The 18,362-nt window shown below is 59.6% G+C and overlaps 6 protein-coding genes across 6 annotated transcripts; all 6 read left to right on the forward strand.

Annotated features, from left to right (window-relative positions):
- Positions 1-688: 688 nt before the first annotated feature.
- LMJF_36_0970 (conserved hypothetical protein) lies at positions 689-1,375 on the forward strand (the record flags this gene model as incomplete). The annotated part of the gene is made up of 1 exon (XM_001686617.1): positions 689-1,375. The coding sequence occupies one exon, from the start codon at positions 689-691 to the stop codon at positions 1,373-1,375; it is 687 nt and encodes a 228-aa protein (XP_001686669.1).
- Positions 1,376-2,373: 998 nt separating this feature from the next.
- On the forward strand, positions 2,374-2,880 carry LMJF_36_0980 (putative 40S ribosomal protein S10; the record flags this gene model as incomplete). Its single annotated transcript, XM_001686618.1, has 1 exon — positions 2,374-2,880. One exon carries the CDS (start codon positions 2,374-2,376, stop codon positions 2,878-2,880), a length of 507 nt encoding a protein of 168 aa, XP_001686670.1.
- Positions 2,881-3,564: 684 nt separating this feature from the next.
- Positions 3,565-4,071, forward strand: LMJF_36_0990 (putative 40S ribosomal protein S10; the record flags this gene model as incomplete). Its single annotated transcript, XM_001686619.1, has 1 exon — positions 3,565-4,071. One exon carries the CDS (start codon positions 3,565-3,567, stop codon positions 4,069-4,071), a length of 507 nt encoding a protein of 168 aa, XP_001686671.1.
- A 923-nt stretch (positions 4,072-4,994) lies between these two features.
- Positions 4,995-8,885, forward strand: LMJF_36_1000 (conserved hypothetical protein; the record flags this gene model as incomplete). The annotated part of the gene is made up of 1 exon (XM_001686620.1): positions 4,995-8,885. The coding sequence occupies one exon, from the start codon at positions 4,995-4,997 to the stop codon at positions 8,883-8,885; it is 3,891 nt and encodes a 1,296-aa protein (XP_001686672.1).
- Positions 8,886-10,122: 1,237 nt separating this feature from the next.
- Positions 10,123-15,057, forward strand: LMJF_36_1010 (conserved hypothetical protein; the record flags this gene model as incomplete). The annotated part of the gene is made up of 1 exon (XM_001686621.1): positions 10,123-15,057. One exon carries the CDS (start codon positions 10,123-10,125, stop codon positions 15,055-15,057), a length of 4,935 nt encoding a protein of 1,644 aa, XP_001686673.1.
- A 1,078-nt stretch (positions 15,058-16,135) lies between these two features.
- On the forward strand, positions 16,136-17,776 carry LMJF_36_1020 (conserved hypothetical protein; the record flags this gene model as incomplete). The annotated part of the gene is made up of 1 exon (XM_001686622.1): positions 16,136-17,776. The coding sequence occupies one exon, from the start codon at positions 16,136-16,138 to the stop codon at positions 17,774-17,776; it is 1,641 nt and encodes a 546-aa protein (XP_001686674.1).
- Positions 17,777-18,362: the final 586 nt, after the last annotated feature.

Consider the following 18,362-nt stretch of genomic DNA (forward strand, 5'->3'; position numbering starts at 1 on the left):
AATGCGCGAAGGACGTCTCTGCTCGTCTTGTCGTCATTCTGTTGATCTCAGGGCTCCTGCTCAGCTGTCAAGACTGAGGTGCATAGGAAAGAGAGCCTCAGTATGCCTGTCGACATGCACGCGGCCTCCAGCAGAATCGAGGGCTCTGCGAAAGCGCATTGCTCATGACAGGTTCCCCATGTCGTTGCGTGTATTACTGTCGCGCCACCCTCTCCTTTCCTTCTGACCCCTCTCCTTTTGTTATTTTTCTTTTTGTCAACCACACGGCAATAACTAACCTCTGTGTGCGTTCACGGGAACAGGTGCACGTGAGCATTCGCCACCGATATACCTGTGTCCCTCTCTGTCTGCCTTTCTCTCTCCGTTTTTATTGGCTTGTCCTCCCGTCCACTGCACAGAGTCATTGTAAAACGGCGAAACAAAAGGTTTACGAGTGTACGCTTCCTGTCGTGCATCACGTACACAGAAGTTTCGTTTGCTTTGTGCGTTTGTGTGTGTGTGTGTGTGTGTTTCCTTCGTGTCAGTGCTTTGTATCGGCACCGCGTTGTCGCCGCTTCTGCCGCCTTTTTCTTTTCCGTTTCTGTCGGCGCTATACACCTTTGTCACGAAGGAGGCGCGGGGCAGCTGGCAATCTGTCAGTGTCTCCTCCACCCCTCCTTTCTCTCCGCGTGTCGTCGCTTCGCTCTGCATGTGTGCGCCGACGCCGACGATCACGCAGAACACACACCGAGGTGCATACACAGGAGCACTGCTTTTCCTAGTACCCAGCAAAGCGAAGATGTCGTCGAAGAGTATTGATGTGTTCAACGTGTCGCAGAATCGCCTGCGCGCCGCCTCGTTCCAAGATGAGGAGGAGCGGCAAAACGCCGAGTACGCTGAGCGGCACAATCTGCAGGCCCTCTTCAGCGAGTTCGCGGCACAGTTGCGCGAGAAGGACCCCAAGACGGAGCATGAAGCGGAGCGTGTCCTTCTCGATCTCCTCTCACACCGGAAGGCAGAGCGGGATCGCGCTGCGCTGCGTTTGCACTTTGTCACCTCTTTTGAAGTCAACCTCGACAATGGCCGCAAGATTTTGAAGCTGACGTCTGGGTCGGAGACGAGCACGCTGCATATTGTGCAGAAGACGCGCTCCGTCGCCGTTGATGAAACGTTCACGGTGTCGCTGGAAGAGGCCGAAGAGCTGACAGAGATGTTCTACGAGCTGGGCCGCTTCGTGGTGGAGTCCGGCAAGGGTGAGCTGAACGGGTTTATTAGCATCGACGACCGCGATGTGTTTCTGCTCGCCGGCGGAAAGGACTGCTCCGACATTGGTGACGAACTCTTCAACATGACGTTTCTCATGAAGGCATCGAGCAAAAGTCGAGGGACGGAGTAGTGCGAGCAGAGAGACAGAACCCTAGAAAGCGAGAGAGATGCGATGGTGGTATGGAGGAGCCGAAGGGTTCCCGCGATTGGAATGGGGGGGGAGGGAGGGTGATATGAAAGGTGGCACGCGTCGCGAGCATTTTCAATTCTTGTGCAGGTTTGCCTTTCAGGCGCGGAAGCGTGTCTCCCAACCGGCTCTCTCTCTGAGATGTGTGCGTAGGCGTCACTGCCTCCTTCCGCATCGTCTAGTGTGGGTGTCTCTCCCCACCACCATCAACCCCACTCTGCTTCCTGTTCTATTACGATTGAGAAAGTGAAAATGTTCTTCGGATTTTTCATGTCTTTTTTTCGTTGTTGTTTCTTTCTTTGTCGCCGTGTCCTTTCTGTTCCAGTGTACGCGTGCCGCTCGCGTGGACGTCTGTGTCTGACGTTACCTGATTCTTGCTCCCTCACCTGACCACTGCGTCATCGTGCTTGTTTTCACGCCACCTCGTTCTCCACTTGCCGCCGTTCTTGCTGTCGCGTCTGCATCTGCCGGTAGGACCTCCTCGCCGTCCGAAGTGTCACAAAAGAAGACGGCGAGGGCGGGATACGGCACACAGGAAATGCGGACGTTTTACAGGCGAGGGCCAACCACCAAACACGAGAAAAACGCAGGGCTTTTGTTGATGCCCGCCCCCTTCACCTCCCTCATCCTCTCTACTCCCGCGATATCGTGGATAACATGCCGGGTGTCTTGGGGCGCGTCCTTCGCGTTGCCTGCGTGCGCGCCGAAATCGGCTTCTTATCGCTGTTTTGAGTCGTTGTCGCGAGACTATCTGCCGCGGCCCTTACTTCTGCTTGCCGTCGTGTGCGGTGGTGCCTCGTTTCTGTCCCCATCCCCTTTGTTTTGGTCCTTCCTCTTCCCTCTGCGCATGTGGTGTGCTTGCACGCGCACCGGCTCTCATTCTCCACTACCCAACCCAACCGGGCTCTCCTATAGACCGCGCTGAAGCCGCACCGAGAATCATGTCGACCTACGTTCCCAAGCCATCGCGCGACAACGTGTACCGGTTCTTCTTCACGGAGGGCGTGATCGCGTGCAAGAAGGACCGCATGGGCACCTGGACGGGCACCCTCGGCGGCAACACCTTCACCGTTCCGTGCATTCAGGTGATGCAGCTGATGCGCTCCCTGAAGAGCCGCAACCTGATTAAGGAGCAGTACGCGTGGCGCCACTACTACTGGACGCTCAACGACGAAGGTATTGCGTACATGCGCAGCTACCTGCATCTCGCTCCGTCTGCGATGCCGAACACGCAGAAGCCGAGCAGCGTGAACTTCGAGAAGGTGACAGAGGGCCGCGGCCGCGGTCGTGGCCGTGGTGGTCGCGGGCGTGGCGAGGGTCGTGGCCGCGGGCGTGGTGAGGGCCGTGGCCGTGGCCGTGGTCGTGGCTTCGGTGGTGAGCGCATGAACTACCGTGCCGCTGCCGCTACATCGGATGGTGAGGCCGCCCCAGCCCCGGCTGCGGAGTAGATGCTCCTGGCTGCCGGTTGCAAGCACGTGTTTCTTCCATCTTGCCATGCGAAGCCCGCGCGGTATCTTCTCAGCGTGCCCTGTGTGTCGTGTTCGTAAGTTTTGTTTTCCTTTTCGATGGTTCTCATTTCCTTCTTTCTAACGACGCTCTACCAAACCTGTACACGTACTGCAAGCGCTATCGTGGAGGCAGCAGGGGCAGGTGAGAGGGAGCCGCGGACGGCGTCGGCGGAAGCGTTAATCCTGCTTCCGTACTCGTCGGGCTCATCATCGTCGCGTATCCCGATGAGTCGTCCCAAACTCCCGCTCTGTGCCAGAGAGTGGACTGCCCTGCGCACCGGTGCATCGGTGCTCTGCGCGGCATTGGCATTCTTGATTCGTGTGGCGGTGCTTGTCGACCACGCTCTCCGCACCTCTATCCTCTCCTTGGCGCTCTCCCGATGTGGCGCGAGCCGGCAGGTCTCAAGAGGCGCATGTGAATGTTTGCCTGCAGGGAGTACACTAAATTACTTTTCTCTGTCTCTCTCTTTCTCTGACTCCCTTTGGCCTCCCTTTTCGAAACTCCCCATGCTGCCATTGCGGCGACCCTCCTTGTGGGATGTACCGACACCACAACCACACGACACTGCATCCTCCCTCGTCTACTCCTACCTCCTCACTGATGCGTGTGCAGTTAACTGGAAAATGTCGACTTACGTTCCCAAGCCATCGCGCGACAACGTGTACCGGTTCTTCTTCACGGAGGGCGTGATCGCGTGCAAGAAGGACCGCATGGGCACCTGGACGGGCACCCTCGGCGGCAACACCTTCACCGTTCCGTGCATTCAGGTGATGCAGCTGATGCGCTCCCTGAAGAGCCGCAACCTGATTAAGGAGCAGTACGCGTGGCGCCACTACTACTGGACGCTCAACGACGAAGGTATTGCGTACATGCGCAGCTACCTGCATCTCGCTCCGTCTGCGATGCCGAACACGCAGAAGCCGAGCAGCGTGAACTTCGAGAAGGTGACAGAGGGCCGCGGCCGCGGTCGTGGCCGTGGTGGTCGCGGGCGTGGCGAGGGTCGTGGCCGCGGGCGTGGTGAGGGCCGTGGCCGTGGCCGTGGTCGTGGCTTCGGTGGTGAGCGCATGAACTACCGTGCCGCTGCCGCTACATCGGATGGTGAGGCCGCCCCAGCCCCGGCTGCGGAGTAAGTGACCAGTGCGCGATCGCACATACTACCTGTGTGCGAGAGGACCGTCTTCCATTAACAATGTAGGACATGTCATGTGTGTCAGCATTGCTTTTTTAAAGGTTTCTTTCTCTTGTTTGATGCCATGCCGCATCACTTATTTCGATGCACGCAAAGAACCCCAAGCGGACTAGGTAAACTCCGTCGCAATTAAGTCACCGTGTGCCCTGCGCAGCGCAGGGGAGGACAGGTTTGAGGATGCACGACCGCCTTGTGTGACTCGGGAATGCTTGGTGTATACCATTTTTTTTTTGGAAGTGTTAGGAGTGGGAGAGCACAGCGCAGCGAGGAAGGCGGCGAGGCTAGGAATGGCAAGAACACCAATCCAGCTACCGCTTCGTGGATGGCAGGTTCCCGGCCCCATCTAAAGCGCCGCGTCTCCCTGCGCTCGACCACGATGAAGGTGATCTGGCTGTTTGCCCTTACAGCCGTTTCTGCAACTCGCGCTGCTTTGCGATGCCCCAATCGAAACTGCTGCTTCCCTGATCTCTTCTCTTCTCTTTTTTTTTGTGTGGCGGGGTGGATCTTTTGGCGTGGCTTCTTGGTTGCGCAACCGCCCTGAACGACTCGTCCTCGCAACTGGCAAACGGTGTTTGCCTTTCTTTCGTTGCTCGCCGCTCATGCCCGGGTGGTGGTGGCGGCTCAATGTCCTGTCCCCCCTCCCTCTCCGCGCAGTCACCGTCACGCCACGTGTACGGTGCGTTGCTGAACTCGGCTTCTTATTGCGGGTATGTGCGCGTGCGTGCAAGACTCCCTCGCCACATATATACACCAAACGACTCATCTGCTCATACCGGGAGAACGCAGCTAAGCGTGCTCTCCTTGCACTTTCACTGCGAGTCGACCCTGCGTTGAAATAAGTGGGGCGCTAGTGCTTCGGATGCGATGCGCACAAGCGTTCGATGGTCGGAGACGGCGGATGCGGTAAAGGGTATCCGTCCCCCCATCAACAGCCTCTGCTACAGCCCGTCCGGGGACTATGTGGTGGCGGCGTGCGGCGTGCGTGTGCTGGTGTACGCCGCATCCACAGGCACCCTCTTACACTCGCTGAAGGGTCACCAGAACACGATCTACTGCGTAGATTACGCGTCTGATGGAAAGTGCTTCGCCAGCGGCGGGGCGGATCGGACGGTCATTGTGTGGTCGAACAAGGGTGAGGGCGTTGTGAAGTACCAGCACAAGGAGTCCATCCAGGCCCTGGCGCACAACCCCAGCTCCTCGCATTTGGCGTCCGTGTCGAGCACTGACTGGGGCATCTGGTCGCCAGATAAGCCGAAAGTCTCCAAGTACTCGCTTCCGTCAAAAGGGTTATGTGCAGCTTGGACGCCCAGTGGCAAAACACTGGCGATCGGCTTGCTGAATGGCACCATCATGCTGATGGACAAGAATGGCGACGAGACGGTCCTCATTTGCCGACCAGCGCCTGTCTGGACTCTCGCCTTTACGCCGCTGCGAGAGAAAGGCATCGACGTGCTTGCAGTCGGCTCGTGGGATCAGCGGCTGTCCTTTTACAACCTTTCGGGCACACCTGTCGGGCGAGAGCGGGAGCTCGACTTTGACCCGTGCAGTCTGTCGTACTTCAATGACGGCGAGTACATCCTGCTCAGCGGCAGCGACCATAAGGTGACCCTCTTCACGAACGATGGAAACCGACTCATTGAAGTCGCCGGCGCGGGTGACTGGATTTGGTCTGCGCGGCAGCGGCCGCGACACAAGCAGCTCTGCTACGGCACCAACGACGGCACCATAAGCTGCATCGACATCGCCATCACCACCGTCCACGCCATCCACGATGACCAGTACGTGTGTCGCAAGGACATGACGAACTTAGTCGTGCATCAGCTCTTGCTTGATCGTAAAATGGTGATACCATGCAACGAGTATGTGCACAAGATCGCCACCTTTCTTGATCGACTCGCAGTACAGTTGCAGGAGCGTGTCATCGTCTTTGAGTTCTTTTACGACGACGAGCGTAACATGCGCTATCAGGACATCGCGCAGATTCGCCGTCGCCTCGAGTGCTCGCTGCTGTGTGTAACAACGAGAGCCATTGTTGTGTGCAACGACAGGCGTATTACGATGTACGACTTCCAGGGGAGCAAGCGGCGGGAGTGGTCGATGGGGAGCGCCGTGCAGTTTATGAAGGTCGCGGGTGGGATGGAGGGACGAGAGATTCTGCTCGTCGGGCTGAAGGGTGGCCAAGTGATGAAGGTGTTTGTCGACAACCCTTTCCCCACCCTGTTGCACAAGGGCAGCGCACCAGTCAAGAGCGCGGACTTCAGCAGCTCGCGCAGCCGCCTCGCCGTTATCGACAGCACCAACACCCTCCAGGTCTTGAGGCTAGGCGAAAAGAATGAGCTGCTCTTTTCCGAGGACAACGTCACGGCGGTGGCGTTTAACGTCGACTTGGAGGACAGTATCGCATTTACGACTGGCGACAATATGCTGCACATTAAGACAGGCTCGCTGCCAGCGTACCAGCAAGCGGTGCGCGGCCTCGTCGTTGGTTTCAAGGCAAACCGCGTCTTCAACCTTCATTACTCCAACGTGATGGTGCTCGACGTGCCGCACGCACACGCGCTGTACAAGTATGTAGAAATGCGAGACCTCGACCTAGCCTACAATGTCGCCTGTCTCGGCGTGGCCGACGCCGACTGGAAGATGCTGGGACTGCACGCGATGAGCCAGCTGCGTCTCGACATCGCGCGCAAGGCCTTTACGCACATCCAGGACGTGAAGCTCGTCGAGTTGCTGAAGTCGCTGGAGCTGCGGCGCCGCCAATCGAGAGTCGAGGACGGGGTGTCGCCGACGGCACGAAACGGCAGTGCCACCTCCGCCACGGTGGCAGCGGCGACGGACAAGGGCGACGTCGGTCCTGGCGGCGAGTCCGCGGAGGCGCGCGCGGCGGCAAAGGATAGCGTGCTGTACGGCAGCATCCTTGCCTTCCAGGGCAAATACCACGATGCGGCACGGCAATTCATGAAGGCCGGCTGCGAGCTGAAGGCGGTGGAGATGTACTGCGACCTAAAAATGTGGGACAATGCGAAGAAGATCTGCACAAACGAGAAGGTGCTCAAGGATCTAATTCGGCAGCAGGCGCGCTGGGCCGAGGACTCGCAGAACTTCATCGAGGCCGCCTCGCTCTACGAGAGCTGCGGAGACTACGCGAAGGCGATCGGCATGATGGGCCAGGCAGGCCAGGTGAAGAAGTTGATGAAGATGTGCCGCAGCCTGCCTAAGTCGGAGGTCACCCTCATAACCGAGTGCGCCAATTTCTTTCGCAAACACAACGCCATCCCGTTCGCCATCGAGGCGTATGAGAAGGTGCAGGACCACCAAGCTCTTATCGGGATCTACGTCGCCCGCGCCGACTGGCGCAACGCCTTCACCATCCTGGAGAAGGCACCGACCCTAGCGCGCGAGGTGTACGTGCCATGGGCAAGTTGGCTGGCCGAAAACGACAAGTTCGACGAGGCCTTGGAGGCGTTCCGGGCGGCGAAATGGCCGAAGGAGGCGATGCGCCTCATGGAAACGCTCGCGACAAACAGCGTCACGTGTCGCAAGTTCCGTGACGCCGCCTTCTACTACATTCATCTGGCCGAGGAGTACGGGCGCTTCGAAGACGGCGAGACGCCTACTGACGTGGAGAAGGCGGCGCGAATCCGCCGCGGCAAGGAGTGTGTTCGCCGTGCCGACATCTACTACGCCTTCTCGAGCGTCTACGCCCACACCACGCAACCGCTACCGTACAACGAGCTCAGCCTCTTTCGGGCAGCCAAGTACCTCTTCGGCATGTGTGCCGAGTGCGCCATTCCCATGAACGTCGGCAAGGGTGCCATTCTCTACACCCTTTCCCGCATCGCCAATCGGCTAGAGATGGTGCGCACGGCGCGCGCTGTGTTCGAGAAGCTGCAGGGCGTGATTCTTCCGGTGTCCATGATGGAGCAGGTGGACATCGAGACGCTCATTGTGCGCAGCAAGCCGGTAAAGGACCGCGAGGAGCTGCTGGACCGGTGCTTCCGCTGCAACCAGCTTCTTGCGCAGCTGCCGATGGCTGGGGATCGCTGTCCCAACTGCTTCCACCAATGTGTCCGCTCCTTCGTCAACTTTGAATGTCTGCCGCTGGTCGAGTTCATTCTCGCCGACGACCTCGCCGACGAGGAGGCGGAGCGGATCATCGTCTCCGGCGTTGGTCGGCGAAAGTCGGCAGACGATGAGCACAACAATGGGCAGAGAGACGCGGCGGATGCGAAGGCGTTGCCGAAGGCGAAGGAGTGGCAGTCGGACAGCGGCGCAAACGTCATCAGCTTCGACGATGGCAACATCGACTACGAAATCGATCAGCAGCTGGTCGCGATGGGCCGCTCCAAGGCGGCGGCGAACAAGGGCAATGACCCCTTCTTTACGCAGTTGCAGTACGTGCTGCGGCCCGGCCGCCCCACCGCGGTGTACCAGCCGTTTGTCGCGTCGGCGGACATCCTGAAGGGATTCCGCCGCGACGAGGTGTTCATTGTGCGACCGAGATACGGCACGCTGCCCGTGCCAAACCGCTACTACCGCCTGATGCGCTCCGACGTGAATGTGTGCCTGTGCAACGGCTGCCAGCACTTCTTCATTGCAGAAGATTACGAGGCGGAGTGCACGAAAGGCAGCGGCTGTCCACTCTGCCGCTACCGTCCCGGGAAGCAAGTGAGCCGCTCGATGAAACAGATTCTGTTCGACATGGAGGCCGCCGCTGCGGTGGCGACGACTTCAAGCTCGCCGGCAGCTCTGTGAGATGAACTACGATTACCCAACGCGGGCACGTTATGTGTAGTGGGTGTTATCCATGTTTTCTATTGGCGAAGTACTTTCACAGTGGTTGTGCGGTTTTGTATTCTTTTCTCACACCTCTCTCCCTACCCCACCGCCGCCGCCGCCGCCGCCGTGTTTGGTGGGGAGTGTTGTGTGCTCGTGGTGTGTTGCGACAGCTCTTTGCTTGCTCGTTTGCTCCCCGTACTCCCCCCTCCCGCTCCTCTTCAGAGATGGTGGTGTCAGGCGTGTGTGTGTGTGTGTGTGTGTGTGCATGTGTGAAGGGGTAGGGTGAGGGGTCGAAGGCGCCTTCCTCAGATGTATGTCTATCACTTTTTTGTATAGACCAGTCATGTGGCTCTCACACGTTCCCTCGTCCTCGGTGCCTGGACAAGCCACACGCACCTTTCTCTTTCTCTTTCTCTTTCTCTCTCTTTCCCTCTGTGTGTATTTGTGGGTGCTGGTGCGCCCGGATGCGTATAGGCGTTCGCGGCATCCTGCACAAGGGTGCGAATAACAAAGACAACGAAAACCGCTGAAAGACGAACCGTAGCACAAGAATGCGGTTGCGATACACGGGCGGCAAGCGTGGTCGACGCCGCTGCCGCAAACGTGACTCTCGCGACGGGGGGGGCCGGGGTAGTCCGCAGGGCTGAGATGACAAGCTGCTTCGCACGACTCTCTTTTCATCGAGCTCGACCCCATGGGTGCCATGGTGTGCCCTCTGGCGTACTCACTTGTTTCTCTGTGACCGAGCGGACGTTGATCTGAAGAGGCCTTAAAGTCGCTTGCACGACCACAAGCTCGGATACCAATCCATCCGTTCCAGTCCCCCCTTTCCCCATAGCGTATATAAACTGCAGCTGCCTCATGCATCACCTCGTCGAACGCCCTCTCGCCTCGTCCTCTCACTCAATGCTTCGTTTTTTTTTGCTCTCGTTTTACCTTTTTGCGTTGGCTCTGCAACGATTCCAAGCAGTACACTCCACCCACCCCCGTACCCTTCATTGACGTTCTCTTGCCCCTCTCTACCGCCGTCAGGGGCGTCGAGGGCTGGCGGTGGCGGCGCACACATACGGGAGCGTGTATCTCTTCTAACAGCGCCCTGTCGGGTAAGTTCAACCGACGGCATCAGGTTGGCCCGTTTAGCTGACATATATATATATATATATATGTGCAAGAAGGAAAAGGCAACGCTGTGGCACAGCGGAGCTTTGTGATCATGGCCCGTCGAGGACATGCGTCGCAACCGCGCCGCTGTTGGCTGGGCCCTCTTCTTATTTTCTTCATCTTACTTGTGTCAGCGAAGGGGGTGCGCTTGGAGAAGGGAACCTTCTTAATGGACGAAGATGTCGAGTGGCCGTGGCTGCCGCAGCTCGATCTACCACTGCCACCTGACTTCATGTCTGGGCAGCGCATCCTGAGCGCACCTGAGCAATGGATGGTGCTCGCTCACGTGGGAGCTCCGCTCCGCGTCGTCACGGACACCAAAATGGATCTTATGCGCGTCTTGGAGGTCGTTAAGTTCATGCGCCCCGCCGACGCTGGCGTCTGCCCGAGCTACAGGACAACGCGCCGCATCGTGCACTACTGGTTTCACCCAGAGCAATTGAGCCTGCTCTTTGGTGAGGAGCGCTGGTCCGCCCTGCAGCGGTTACAGCGGCCAGCCGCCTGGTCTCTGGTGCTCAAAGACGACGCAGGTCCTGCTGTCCGGGCAGCAGAGCATTTCATTGCCAAGCTGCAGGCGCTAGACCCACCGGGGCAGATCACTCTCATTTCCCGCCGCCAGGGCTCGAGGTTGACGACGACGCATGTCTCACTTGCCGACTTCAAGGTGCTGAGCCGTGTCACTCGCAGGACCAGCACTATCGAGTATCGGTTAACGCACCTAACAGTGGATGCGGAGGCGCCGCTGCACCGCAGGCAAACACAACGTCTGCTGCGTGCAAAGCTACAGTATCACGAGCATATCAAGGCCTTTGACGAGGCCGTCGCGGAGGCTCAGCGCGATCTCCACGCGAGTCTGCGAGAACTACTCGAAAGCGAGCAGGCGGCGTACACGGATCACATGCACTTCAAGCGGAGCTACCAGCACTTTCTTGTGGAGCGCCAATCGCGCCTCTGGGCAAAGAACGAGGTTAAGGATGCCGCCGACGAGGCCGATGGGCGGCCGTCTATGGGTCGCAACGCCGGATCGCGCCAGACTGCCGCAATGTGCATTCATCCCGCCGCGGGTACTTCCCTCGCATCACCGCTTGATGATGGCCGAGATGTGTCGTGCAGGAAGGTGCTCGCTGCCTGGAGCACGCTCCGCGCAACTGGCGTCTGTCGCGAAGCGGAGATGCGTGTGGCACAGCTGCGTCGCCTCCATTCTCGACATCGGTGCAAGGAGCCTCTGCCGGAGCTGCCGGTGGCCTCCTCTACTGCCCGCGGAGAGGCCGGCCTGAGCCAGGCGGCCGCGCACGTATGGCGTGACGGTGTTGCAGAAATGAAGGCGCAGCGGCGCAAGTCAGGTGCGTCACCGACGCCTGCTCAGGTGTTTGCCATCCTCTACGGTGTCTGGGAGGAAGAGAAGGCGGCCACACAAGCGGCCGGTCACGCCCAAGAAGCGACATCGGCAGCCGGCGCTGCGGCAACCGCCGTGGCAGTGAATGAGGACTTCAATGCGTCCGCCTTCGCCGCATTTGTGGAGCACCTGGTGCAGAGCGGCGACGCGCTCACCGCCGCGCCCAACAGCCGCCTGCCACGATGGATACGCGCGGAGCTCCACTACACGTTGGCCCTTTTACAGCTCATAAGGCCGAAAACTCGTCCTCCAGAGAAGCATCCTGCCACGGCATCCTCGAGTGTGCGCGCTGTGGTGCACTTGCACGAGTCGCTGAGTGCCGGGTCCCACCACGCTGCCGGCGCCTTGGCGACGCTCCGCGAACACGGTATATTTGCCCGGCAGCAGAGCAAGGCGGCCATGATGCTGCTGGTTCAATCAATGGAACAAGCGCCGACGCACCTCTGGCGCGAGCTGCTGCTGCGCCGCTCTCCTTGCCGCTCTCTCGAAGCAGCGAGTGCAGCATCATCGAGAGCTGACCCGTCGCGACTCCTTCGCTTCGAGCAGTTCTACGCCGTGGATCACACCTTTAGCGAGGTGGATGACCCTTTTATGACCCGCCAGAGCATCGCGACACTGGTGGCCGTGACAAACGAGAACATCTACACCGGCGACGAGGAGCCGGAGCTGGAGGACGTCTACCGCGAGGCGGAAGTCGGACGCGGCGACGACGAATATGAGGGGCGTTTGACGGCGCGGCTAAATCGACGGCTTCTGAAGGCGAACATGCTGTTCTCCGGATTCAAGGGGGTGCAGCGAGACGCGCGAGAGGCACAGTGCGAGCTCCTCGTCATCCTGCGTCGTCTCGGCTACGTCTGCGATCTTGACCTTCGTCGCTTCTTTTCTACTGACGCGCCGCCACATGTGCCCGATTCGCCGCCTGCTTCCTCGGCGGCGCCGATGACCATCCTCGGGGTTCCTCTGCCGGACTCCTGTCCCGAACATGAGAGCGAGCTGGCCGACGTCATGAACAACGGCCGGCACACGCTTTTGAGTTGCCCGGGGGGAGCTCCTTTTCCACCACGGCGATCTCGGCGTCAGCTCGACGTGCCCAACTCGGAAGCTCTGTTTAGGTTGCTCCAACAGACGCTGCTGGCCCTCAGCTACGTGCAACTCATCCACAGACAGCGGTACGATATAAGCCACCTGTACGCCTCTCTCGCTCTCGAGATGTCCCTGCGCGTGCCACGTGCGACAGTGAAGCGTTGTGCTCAAGCGGCAAACATGAGTGCCTTCGATGAGGCGCACCACCACCCGGGCGGCAGAAACGGATCGTGGGCACGGTTGTTTGTCGAGGCGGTGAACCGCGTCGCAGACAGCGACAGTGAAGTCGCGTGGGCTGCTGAGGTACTGCTGGATCAGCTGCAGAGCATCAAACATGCGCCGTCGCGGGCGCGCGGCGATGGTGCGGCATTGGGGCGCAGCGTTCAGCGGGTGCTTCGTCGGTTTGCGAGTGTGGCGGACCCTCCGTTCGTCTCGACCGAATCCCTGCTCCTCCTAGGGACGAGCCGATGGGCGGCGAGGGGCCCGTTGTCCGGTGCTGCGGCAGAGGTAGCGGCGTTCGAGAAGGACTTGGCCGAATGGACAATGGAACCATTCGGTCTGTTTCACCGACTTCTGCAGAAGCATCCGAGGAGCTCCACTGTGGCGGCGACGCAACCGACACCGCACCCATCTCGCAGTGCCGCAGTGCCGGGGTCTTCAATTGGCGTGAGTCTCAGCACAACTGTCATGGATGTCCACGCCCTCTTCCTGGTGTGCTTGGCGGCGATGAAGCGATGGAAGAGCGATTTCCCACTTGTACACACGCTGGACGCGACGACCTACTCGGCTCGACGCACAGATCCGTTTGTGCTAAGCTCCTTTCTCCTGCGAGCGCGCGACACCGTAACCGGCGCACCCCTCATTTCCATCAAGAAGCTGCGCGACGTCGCGTATGCCGCCTCCCCGCACTTTCTGGGGGAAAGTCCGCACTTGCTGCCGCTCGTTGACGACACGGTCGACTCGTATGCGGCTCGGCTGCTGCGCTTTGCTGCCCGGCACATTCACGCCCTGGAGCCGTCCGTCGAACTGTTGCGCAGCGGTGGCTACGGCATTCGTCGCACCGACGCCGGCGGGGCCGCCTCGGCTGGGATGACGATGAGTGGCCACTGGGGCAGCTCTCTTGATGATGGCCCACCACGAAAGTCGCGCTTGCAAACCTTGCGTAAAGTAAAGCAGCACACGATGGAGAACGCGGACCTGCAGCCGCTGCTCTACGCCGCGGACGTGCACGATTACATGAACAAGTCGCGCTGGACAAGCGTTGCGACGGTGCTGAGCGCCGTGTACAACACTGTGGTACACCACTTCACGGCGACTGCGTCAGAGGGGCTGATTGCGGACATGGAGGCGCAAATGCAGCTCGTGACGCCAGAGGAGCGCGGCGCTGAGCTCAGCAGCCGACGTCAAGCGAGCATCAAAGAGTCGCGATCGAAGGAGACGGCGGAGGGGACCGCAAGGTCGGCAGGGACGGGGGTCTCCGCGTTCGTGGACGCCTTCGCGAAGGATGCCGCGCTGCGCGAGTTCTTTATTGCCGGGCAGCTGCTCACCGTCGCGCTGGAGTCTGGCATGCCGGAGGGCTTCTCGCTTGTTTTCCTCGAAGCCGCGAACCGCGGCAACCGACATCTCCGCCCCATCGCCGATCACTTGGCGGAGTCTGTGTTTGGTCGCATGGCGCCAAGCGTGTGGACGGAGCACCATCTCACCGCGCAGTGGCAGCGGGAGGAGGAAGAGCTTGTGGGTGAGGGCCCACTCTTTGCGCTGGATACGCGCACACCCTTTCGCTACGCGTCTGTCGAAGCTCGCCAGGAGCTGTTTGCGCGTGTGAGTCGGTGGAATGCAGCGAAGGCGCAGCAGGGCGACAGTGGCGATGTTGGTGTGTCGAGAGAGCGCCAGGGGACTCGAGTGTCGCAGGCGCTCGATCAGTTGCTGTGGTGCGCCGGCTTCCTCACGCGGCGTGTGTACAAAGACACCCATCGCGTGTACCCGTACGCCTACGAGGGGTCTGTTTTCCCCGCATCTGATCTGGAGTGCGTCGCGGACATGAACCATCTGTTGAGGGCTCAGAGACCTGCCGCCGAAACGGCGGCATCGGTGGTGATAGAAGGGGCACCGACGTGGACTTTGACTGAGTGGCGGCACGCGCAGCTAAACGGCACGGCTCTCCTCCGGGACTTGAGCGAACGACTGGGCTACGTCTACGACACTGTCGAGATGGCGCCCGCGCGCCGTTTTCCGCTTTCCACAGCAGACTTCAGCGGAAGCGCGACGGTGGAGGAGCACGCTCTGCTCTTGGCAGAGCGGAACCAGGACTACCCCTCTCGCTTTGCGCGTGTGTCGACGCAGTTGGTGGAGCCGTGGAACCGCCTGTCGAAGGACTACAGCGAGCAAGTCGTGGGGTACGGGGAAGGCTTCTACTACAACCAGCGCTTGCACCGCATCAGCGGGTACCGCTGGGGTGCTATCCTGCACATGTGGTGGCTGCGCGTGCGCAACATGTGGCCATGGTAGTCGAACGCGCCGAAAGTGGCGAGGATACGGATGAGAGAATGTGTCGCGCATCCTGGCTAGGACTGAGTGGCAGTGATGTCTCGCTCTGCTCACGAAGGCTACCAACACAACGACAAGCAAAATAACGCCATCAAGTGCTGGATTTTTTTGTCCCCATTGGTCTCGTACAGAGCAGCACACCATGCTGTGAGGTACGTGTTCGCCAGCTCAACGCTAGCTCAACCCGACTCGAACACGGGAATTCCCCATGGACACAGCTACGCGCGCTGCCTACCGTGTGGGGACAATGACGAGAGAGAAAAGGGAAGAGTCGTGCACAGCATGTCGGTCCGCTCCACCTCCACCTCTCCCTACCTTTGCAACAATGCTACTTCAGCTTCTCACACCATTACGCCTCTCTCTCTCTCTCTGTGTGTGTGTGTGTGTGTGCCGGTGTGTCTGGTTTTGGATAGGTGTGCGCACGTTCTGTTGTTGTTGTGCTTCGCCCGTGCGTTTCTCATGTCAGCGTCCTCCTGACACTCACATGTCATGCAGACCAGCGCTGCTACCGCCTATAGTGACCGAGACATCCCACAGCCACGCGATAAAGCCAAAACGCTCCAGTGCCACCCATTGGTGTCGCTTGATCGCTGTCGAGTGCGCTGGAGACTCGATTTTGCTGCATCTTTGGCTGTCCTCCGTCCCACATGAGCGTCAAGGCTTTCTGACCTCTCTGTCGCTCTCTTCTCGCGCCCTTTCCTCCGTCCGTCTTGCCGTTTGCCTCCATCTACACATTGAAGCCCTCCCCCCCCCCTCCTCTCCCACCACCTCTGCCTTTCTTGTCTTCACTGGCTTAGCTTCTTTTCACATGGCGTTCCGAGAGGACGCAGCTACAAGCCAGCGCACCATTATCACTCCGATCGACTCGCATACAAGCAGGTGCCCTTGAGCGCGCAGGTGTTAATCTGTCTAGTGCCACGGAACTCCTCTCTCCCCGCCGTCACAACGGTATCGAAGGTGCGTGTGAAGCTTGAGGAAGATCCGGGCTCCCTAGGCAGAAGTTGATGGTCCACGCGCCCTACAAACAATCTTGACTCGGATGCTTGCACGGTTTGTGTGCGTGTTCGCCATTGTAGCTGCCTTCGGGCTGCTCTCTCCAGTCTCTGCCGACACTGCCCACCCCCATCACAGTCGATCACACACGGTGACCATCGAGTCTGGCACACTTCCAGAAGCGAAGGCCTTTGCGCCACTGCGGCTTGGCGCTGGGGAATGGGTGTACAACTTCAACCCAGGAGAGGAGGCGCTCTTCTTCGAGCCCGAAGATGCTGGAAATCGGCAGTGGCAGCAGTGGAAGGCGGACTTGCGCCTTTTGCAAGCGTCTCAAGAGAAGCAGCGTCTGCGCAACTACCCCGCCGGTGGTGAGAAGACAGACACCCCAGACAGGCCGGCGAACACTGAACGGCAAGAGCCAGGGGCATTGCCCATTGCCGAGTACTTCTCTGATCGAAACGTGCAGCGGCGCTACACGGAGAGGCTGAAGGAGCAGTCACTCCACAACGTCAGCGATGCGCAGGGGGCTGCTGATGCTCTCGTGTTGGTGGAGGGCGAAATCGCGGCTATGTGGCACCTCGTTCGGTTGGCCGGCTCAAGTGACAGCTTAAATGATCAGCAGTTCCTGGGCCTCGTCGAGCGGCACTTCTCCCACACGATCGCCAACGCAAGTGCGGCGGCCGCAGACGCGACATCGTCATCGTTTCCGTTTGCACTCCTTCGCGTCCCTCTAGTGCTTGAGGCCGAGGTGCTGCCGTTCATGGAGCGCGAGGTGGCCCACGTGCGCGAGCTGTGGAAGTCCCGTCGCGCGGGAGCGGCGACGCCGGCGGTATCGAGCGTGGCAGCAGAATCCCAGCTGCAGCTCCTCTCCTCAGCCGTCGAGAACAGTAAGACGGTAGGCGCGGAGGTGGCGGCCCTGGCAGAACCTTTGGCAGATGCCGCGATCAGTTGGGTGGCGTCGACTCTCGCGACAACGCGCGAGGCCATTGTCGCGAACGACGAGTCGACGGAGGCGAAGCGATCGGAGCTGAAGCAGCTGCTAAAGATGCAGTCCAGACTCCGGAAGGTGAGGCCGATACTGGAGAAACACAGCAAGGTGTACCAGAGTGTTCTGCAGCGGGGGCAGCTGCCGAACGCTGAGGCGACGCTCTTTGCGCTTCAACTCATAGTCAAGCAGCGCTTGGGCAACGACGTGTCTGGGCTTGTCGAGGCGGTCCCCCTTCTCAGCACCACCGCGCCTCTTACCGGGCTACTGGAGCAGGAGTGGCGGGCGCACGTGCTAGCGCCGTATGGGATGTGCGTTCTTGTGACTGCAGCCTTCGTTTGGGTATGCGAAGACATCAAGGAGCGGTTCATGACCCGAGTGCGGGCTCGCCGGCTTTGCATGCCTCTTGGCATGCCCGCGCTCGCATCGGGCTGCACGCGGCAGATATTAATGCTCGTCTCACTCCTTGAGCTTGTAGTGCCCCCGCTTCTCCCGGTTATCGCGCTAGCTGTGCACCTGCGCGGGGCACGGGTGTGGGTGTGGGGTATGATCGCCTTGATGCGTCCCAGTCAGCGCGCCGTGTGCCTTGCGTCTGTGTCGTTTTTAATGTTCTCGGCCCACCTAGTGGCCACGATGGTGCAACGTGTCTTTCAGATCATCCACCCCTCCGTGTATCGCCGCCGTCTCGCCAAGAAAAAGTGAATCTGCCTCGCCGTCACCCTCTATCGAAAAAGGACGGGCGTGCTTTCACTTCTGCATAGCGTAGTGTTTTCGGCCTCTTCTTGATGAATTCGGCGAGGGGGCAGGAACGGAGTTCTTCCGTGAGAAGGGTTCACTGGAGATGTGGTAGGCGTTGGTAGGCATCCCGCTCTCTCCATACACGTTGTGGAGTACACGTGAAAAGGGGGCGACGCTTGCACAGGGGAAGAGGCTGAATGGCAGCAGTCTTCTTTCACAGTGCCTGTGCAAGGAAGTGAATGGTAATGCTGGGTGATGGACTGTGTCTTTGTTGCCAGCAAACCGGACTCTGCATGGTGGTGTCGCGCGCTCCTCGCCGGGGTCTTTATAGCTTCCGTCGCGGGTGTTTTTAACACTCGACCAACGCAACAAGGAAAGCGATATATATATATATATACATTTATGCAGCGATACAGCACATCAGGTCGATGGAGCGCTGCAGTGGTGTTAGCCTCTGGTCGTTGAGGTCAAGGTGTTTTCGTGCGTGTTTGTGCATATTTCGTGTTGTGCGGAGCAGGGCTAGCAGTTTTTGGCGTCATTGACCCCCTTT

The sequence above is a fragment of the Leishmania major genome, chromosome 36, assembly GCF_000002725.2.
Source record: "Leishmania major strain Friedlin complete genome, chromosome 36".
NCBI lineage: Eukaryota > Euglenozoa > Kinetoplastea > Trypanosomatida > Trypanosomatidae > Leishmania > Leishmania major.